At 46.9% G+C, this 7,295-nt stretch overlaps 1 protein-coding gene across 4 annotated transcripts in view; it reads right to left on the bottom strand.

The window, feature by feature from the left end:
* Positions 1 to 5,295: 5,295 nt before the first annotated feature.
* Positions 5,296 to 7,295, bottom strand: part of LOC311114436 (exportin-1) — a 48,598-nt gene continuing 46,598 nt past the window's right edge. For all 4 annotated transcript variants that reach the window (XM_084189686.1, XM_084189687.1, XM_084189688.1 and 1 more), the window contains 2 exons: positions 6,458 to 6,554; positions 5,296 to 5,904 (listed from right to left, as the gene is read on the bottom strand). In XM_084189686.1, the coding sequence (XP_084045812.1) occupies positions 5,758 to 5,904; positions 6,458 to 6,554 (244 nt within the window). In that variant the 3' untranslated portion in view covers positions 5,296 to 5,757. The remainder of the gene's footprint in view (positions 5,905 to 6,457; positions 6,555 to 7,295) is intronic.

The raw sequence follows: 7,295 nt of genomic DNA, 5'->3' as shown, positions 1-7,295 counted from the left end.
GCTTAGTGGGTAGCTTAGTGGGTAAGAGCGTTGTGCCAGTAACCGAAAGGTCGCTGGTTCTAATCCCCGAGCCGACTAGGTGAAAAATCTGTCTGTGCCCTTAAGCAAGGCACTTAACCCTAATTGCTCATGTAAGTCGCTCTGGATAAGAGCGTCTGCTAAATGACTAAAATTTAAAAATTTAACATAGAAGCTACCCTGTGGTGAGGAATAGGAGTGGTTAGCAGTAGGTAGATAATGGTGAATGAAATGCTGCTGTTTTTGTATCTATATCTGTCTGTGTTGGCTGTACTGTGCACTACTGGGACTAAGATGGCATGGGTGCACTAGACAGTCAGAAATAAAAGTTACATTCCCACCATTTATCTGTACCTTTTTGCTTATTTTCTGTGTCTTGCATTTTGTTCACTTCAACTACTCTCCATTAGATGTCATTATAATATCACAGAAGCAAATCAAACAGTTATTCTTTGTGGTAAGTTCTGTGTACAGGTTATTACATTGTTAATGCAAGCTTTACTCATTCAACTCTGTAATAGAATCTAGAAATGACATTGTTGTCCATTAGATGGCAGCATTGTCTTTCACATTGACTACAGAAAAGTTTCTGACTTCCTGTCAAGTCTACTTTACCCTACTGACCCCACCAAGGACACCTACCTCAAATTGAGTCTAGCTTGCATGATTTTTTTTTTTTTTAAACTATTTGGTTGTGCTGTTCATATCTGGCTCTCTGTTGCCCTCGGAGAAAGAAAAGGCTATTAAGTTCGAGACAATGGGAGAATGAGGGCTTTTGAAAAGAAGGGTAACGCATATTATTAAAACCCCTGTAGGTCTAAGCCCTTAGATCGCAATATCTACTAAGCGAACATATGGAATTGTTTTAAGATGGTCATAAAATTTGATTTGGAATTTTAGGCCCCTGTATAACAAAAAATATTTTATGAAACATTGAATTTAGCCTTTACTGCTACAGCCCATTTGAAACTCATTGAATAACACATTTGGATTGTAGGATTGCGTCCCAAATGGCACCCTATTCACTATATAGGGATTAGGATGCCATTTGGATGTATCTGGACCCCTTCCCAGCGGTGCTGTGAGCTCTTCAAAAGGGATGCCATACCAGGGATATGGCTCCCTGGAAGCAGACCTGGGTTCAAATACTACTGAAAGTCTTTCAAAAACGTTGTTTGCTCTAGTCTTCCTGGAGTGCCAGGTGGGCAGAGTTTGCCCTTTTAAAACGATTCCATTGGTTCCATTAAGCCAGGCAAGCTCAATCAAGCACGTATACAGTATTTCAAATTATTTTGAATAGTATTTGAACCCAGGTTTGCTCCCTGGAAGTGGGTCAAGGGGGAGTGGGTCTCTGGTTACCCCCATGGAAGTGCACCCTGTGTGGGATTGGTTTAATGATCATTTCAGCACAAGCTCTGCATTCATTAATTTTTACTGAAAAGGAGCAGGGGCTGACTTTATCACTAAACAAACATGGATGAACATGAACAGCTGTCAGCAGAATGGGGCTGTGGATTCTCTTTCTAAACGGTTCTGTGTATAGCTGGAGCGTGTGCTTGTCACAGGCATTGCATCCATGATATGGAGTATTGGACCTCCATAAACAGAGTATTTTGTTTCAGTGCGAGACAGTCAGCGTAACCTTTAATGGAATACCAGTATGTTATCAGTGATTAGTGTAGGGTGCTGTTTTACTGCAGCCCAACCTTGGCCAAAGACGTCAAAAAATGGAAATTGACACGCCACAGGAAATATCTAGTGTTGGTCGTGTTGTGTGAGTGACAAGGAGCAGACACTGGCATAAAGAGGACAGCGTGACGGAGAGAGACCCATCATCAGCCTCAAGTTTCACTAGAAATCAGTTGGTGTGTGTGTTCACCTCAGCCAGAGAGAGAGAGGGGAAGTGGACAAGATTCTGTCAGTATAAATAACAGGAGACTGGGCCTGTAGCCAGTGTAGTGGTTCCTAGAGGGGCCTGTAGCCAGAGTAGTGGTTCCTAGAGGAGCCTGTAGCCAGTGTAGTGGTTCCTAGAGGGGCCTGTAGCCAGTGTAGTGGTTCCTAGAGGGGCCTGTAGCCAGAGTAGTGGTTCCTAGAGGGGCCTGTAGCCAGTGTAGTGGTTCCTAGAGGGGCCTGTAGCCAGTGTAGTGGTTCCTAGAGGGGCCTGTAGCCAGTGTAGTGGTTCCTAGAGGGGCCTGTAGCCAGTGTAGTGGTTCCTAGAGGGGCTTGTAGCCAGTGTAGTGGTTACTAGAGGGGCCTGTAGCCAGTGTAGTGGTTCCTAGAGGGGCCTGTAGCCAGTGTAGTGGTTCCTAGAGAGGCCTGTAGCCAGTGTAGTGGTTCCTAGAGGGGCCTGTAGCCAGTGTAGTGGTTCCTAGAGGGGCCTGTAGCCAGTGTAGTGGTTCCTAGAGGGGCCTGTAGCCAGTGTAGTGGTTCCTAGAGGGGCCTGTAGCCAGTGTAGTGGTTCCTAGAGGGGCCTGTAGCCAGTGTAGCGGTTCCTAGAGGGGCCTGTAGCCAGTGTAGCGGTTCCTAGAGGGGCCTGTAGCCAGTGTAGTGGTTCCTAGAGGGGCCTGTAGCCAGTGTAGTGGTTCCTAGAGGGGCCTGTAGCCAGAGTAGTGGTTCCTAGAGGGGCCTGTAGCCAGTGTAGTGGTTCCTAGAGGGGCCTGTAGCCAGTGTAGTGGTTCCTAGAGGGGCCTGTAGCCAGTAGAGTGGTTCCTAGAGGGGCCTGTAGCCAGTGTAGTGGTTCCTAGAGGGGCCTGTAGCCAGTGTAGTGGTTCCTAGAGGGGCCTGTAGCCAGTGTAGTGGTTCCTAGAGGGGCCTGTAGCCAGTGTAGTGGTTCCTAGAGGGGCCTGTAGCCAGTGTAGTGGTTCCTAGAGGGGCCTGTAGCCAGTGTAGTGGTTCCTAGAGGGGCCTGTAGCCAGTGTAGTGGTTCCTAGAGGGGCCTGTAGCCAGTGTAGTGGTTCCTAGAGGGGCCTGTAGCCAGTGTAGTGGTTCCTAGAGGGGCCTGTAGCCAGTGTAGTGGTTCCTAGAGGGGCCTGTAGCCAGTGTAGTGGTTCCTAGAGGGGCCTGTAGCCAGAGTAGTGGTTCCTAGAGGGGCCTGTAGCCAGTGTAGTGGTTCCTAGAGGGGCCTGTAGCCAGTGTAGTGGTTCCTAGAGGGGCCTGTAGCCAGTGTAGTGGTTCCTAGAGGGGCTTGTAGCCAGTGTAGTGGTTACTAGAGGGGCCTGTAGCCAGTGTAGTGGTTCCTAGAGGGGCTTGTAGCCAGTGTAGTGGTTCCTAGAGGGGCCTGTAGCCAGTGTAGTGGTTCCTAGAGGGGCCTGTAGCCAGTGTAGTGGTTCCTAGAGGGATCTGTAGCCAGTGTAGTGGTTACTAGAGGGGCCTGTAGCCAGTGTAGTGGTTCCTAGAGCAGTTCAACACCCCTATCAGAGCAGTTCAACACCCCTATCAGAGCAGTTCAACACCCCTATCAGAGCAGTTCAACACCCCTATCAGAGCAGTTCAACACCCCTATCAGAGCAGTTCAACACCCCTATCAGAGCAGTTCAACACCCCTATCAGAGCAGTTCAACACCCCTATCAGAACAGTTCAACACCCCTATCAGAGCAGTTCAACACCCCTATCAGAGCAGTTCAACACCCCTATCAGAGCAGTTCAACACCCCTATCAGAGCAGTTCAACACCCCTATCAGAGCAGTTCAACACCCCTATCAGAGCAGTTGCCACCATCCCTCAGTCTTTAACCTCTGGCTCTGGAGGAGCTACAGGGTTTGTAGGCTTTTGTTCCAGCCCAGCACTGAAACACTTTATTCAACAATAAAAGTGTCTCCCGAGTGGCGCAGTGGTCTAAGGCACTGCATCGCAGTACTAGCTGTGCCACTAGAGATCCTTGTTCGAATCCAGGCTCTGTCGTAGACCGGGAGTCGAGACCCATGGGGCGGCGCACAATTGGCCCAGCGTCGTCCAGGGTAGGGGAGGGAATGGCCGGCTGGGATGTAGCTCAGTTGGTAGAGCATGGCGTTTGCAACGCCAGGGTTGTGGGTTCGTTTCCCACGGGGGGTATGAAAAATACAAATAAATGATGTATGCACTCACTAACTAAGTCGCTCTGGATAAGAGCGTCTGCTAAATGAGTATTGCTTATTAGTTGATAAGGGTCATGTGTTTTAGTGCTTGGCTCTCTGAGGAGAAAGAAGTTACCACAGACAAAAACAGACAGACCAGGGTTGTTGACCACTACTTTAGAGAATATGAATAGTTGAAAATAGAAAAAGAAAGTTACACTTGCTGCCACCACAAAAAAAGCAATGTCCGAAAAGAAATAGAGCCCAGAGGCGTTGGTTATAAAATCCTCAACTTTAATCAGTTCAAAAAGTTTCACAACAAATGTAACACGTAGAGAAGGGGAACTATTTGCCGTTACAGATCGAGTTGGTATTTGGATTTATACATTTGTTGCCTAATTAAACTGTTGGCAACTACTTATTTCGCTCTCTGGAATAAAAGCCTTTTGTTTAGAAGAGATCTTTTTTTTAAAAATGCAAAAATACTAAATTAAATGTAAACCGAGTTCTTTTTATGTTTGCTTGTCAATTAGTTACAATCCTAAATCTCAAAAGCCATCTGAGTGAAGTTAAATAGGAGTTTGTTATAAAGATGCAGCCATCGTGAACCCATAAATATATTTCAATAACCGCTTCTTCTTTCTGTTAAACGTCCATTTTAATGAAGAGCTCACCGCGGAGCAACGATCCTCGCAGAGGAAAACTAAACGCCCATGTCGTCTAGGCGACAGCACACGCACTGAACACACCCACAAAAAAGAAACAAAATAATAATAATAATGTTCCCATGGTAATAAAAGGTGCTATAGAATTGGGATGATATGCACATCATCTGACTGTCTTGCTCCGATGATGCTCCTTCCTGTCTTCCAAGTTCCCACCTCCAGTCACAGCCAGACAACCAAATGCAGTAGGTTTATTTTCAGTTGGGCGGAGGTTCAACCAACGAGCGCGACCGCTACCCTGACCACCTGGCACACGAAGCAGCAGCATCTCTCAGACTTCCTTCCTTCATAATCCGCTAGCTTCACATTCTGACCACAATGCATTGGGTTGGGAATCAGACGCAGGGTGCACACACACACTTCTAGAACACCACTTCATTCCTTCCCGTCTGTCCGTCACACCACAGTTCTAGAAGCCTGTTTGCTGATAACGCTTTGACACATAGGCCTTGTTGCACAAAAACTCTCCTCAGACTCACTATATATATATATATATATATATATATATATATATATATATATATGAGGGGTGGGGGGGGAGGAAACAAAACTAAGTTTAAAGGTCGTGTCCATACATCCACACCATCTCATGCAGCTAGGGGGGGGGGATGACCCATGACCAAACAAACGATACAAGTTTGGGTTAAACAGTGGAAAGATATTACCCAGAAGTCTCCATATAAAACGTAGCGTAGGTGCCATGTATAAAGGGCCACGGGGTGACGCGGTAGGTCATCATTTACATATTGGCATGGTTTTGGTCGACAAACACCTGATGGATGAGGACGGGCGTGGCTGTCCTCTCCGCACCTCAGCAAAGTGACCGAGTGCCTCCCACCTCTCTTCTCTCCTCCTGTTCTGTTAGGGTTAGTTTTGTGTGTCTGTTTGTATGCCTGTATGTACAGTAACAGCAGTTTGGTTCCTGTGGCGCGGCGCGGCGGGCAGTGGGTGGCTGGACGTCTCAGTCACACATCTCCTCAGGTATTTCGTGGGGGTTGAGGATGCCGGGAACTGACATCTGCAGCTTGTGTTTCTCCTCCTGCGCCTGACGCAGCGACGCCTCCCGCTCCTCCAGGAACAGGTCTGTGGTGTCCTCCCCTGCAAACTCCTACAGGAGGGGAGAGAGAGAGAGAAACATTACCACACACAAATACAGACAGCAACAGGTCTGTGGTGTCCTCCCCTGCAAACTCCTACAGGAGGGGAGAGAGAGAGAAACATTACCACACACAAATACAGACAGCAACAGGTCTGTGGTGTCCTCCCCTGCAAACTCCTACAGGAGGGGAGAGAGAGAGAAACATTACCACACACAAATACAGACAGCAACAGGTCTGTGGTGTCCTCCCCTGCAAACTCCTACAGGAGGGGAGAGAGAGAGAGAGAAACATTACCACACACAAATACAGACAGCAACAGGTCTGTGGTGTCCTCCCCTGCAAACTCCTACAGGAGGGGAGAGAGAGAGAAACATTACCACACACAAACACAGACAGCAACAGGTCTGTGGTGTCCGTGTGAATAAACACAAAGACTTTTCCATGAAATGTGGTTCTCATAATCTGACTGCAACTGCAATAAAGATGACCTTGAATGCACCCACGGTCATTTTTACTGAGGAAACTTGGTTGAAGGGGAGGAGGGGGAAGGAGAAGGCTCACCTTAATCTGAACCAGGAAGTCCCTCAGGTGCTCCTTGAAGGCTGCAATATCCTGGTTTAGACTGAACAGCCCTGTTACAAACACCTTGACCTGGGCACTGGGAGACAGGGGACAAGACAACTTAGAAGACATTTAAAAACAGGACAACAGCGCTCTAGTCGTGGTTGAACGGCTGACTCTGGACCACACCATGACCCTCCTCCGGGCCGAGCCGGGGTTTGGATCCTAGCCGTACATTTATACCTCATTCCTCTCTGTATCTATCCACCATGGATAAGGCTATCCCAGACACTTCAAAACACACTATATACTACTGCATGTTGGGTTTGACTGAAACACATGACGTACTGTATATACTGCATGTTGGGTTTGACTGAAACACATGACGTACTGTATATACTGCATGTTGGGTTTGACTGAAACACATGACGTACTGTATATACTGCATGTTGGGTTTGACTGAAACACATGACGTACTGTATATACTGCATGTTGGGTTTGACTGAAACACATGACGTACTGTATATACTGTATGTTGGGTTTGACAGAAACACATGACGTACTGTATATACTGTATATTGGGTTTGACTGACAAATCAAATCAATTCAAATAAAGAAAAACAGGAGAAACCTGAAGACTAACATCAGACACTGAGGGAACAGACCTTACTGTAGGTAGAGTGAGGGAAAAAAGTATTTGATCCCCTGCTGATTTTGTACATTTGCCCACTGACAAAGAAATGATCAGTCTATAATTTTAATGGTAGGTTTATTTGAACAGTGAGAGACAGAATAACAGCAAAATAATCCTGAAAAACACATGTACATTTTTTTATAA

This window comes from Coregonus lavaretus (genome assembly GCF_964263955.1).
Source record: "Coregonus lavaretus genome assembly, contig: HAP1_SCAFFOLD_411, whole genome shotgun sequence".
Classification (NCBI taxonomy): Eukaryota; Metazoa; Chordata; class Actinopteri; order Salmoniformes; family Salmonidae; genus Coregonus; species Coregonus lavaretus.
This window is presented reverse-complemented; position numbering and strand designations above follow the sequence as displayed.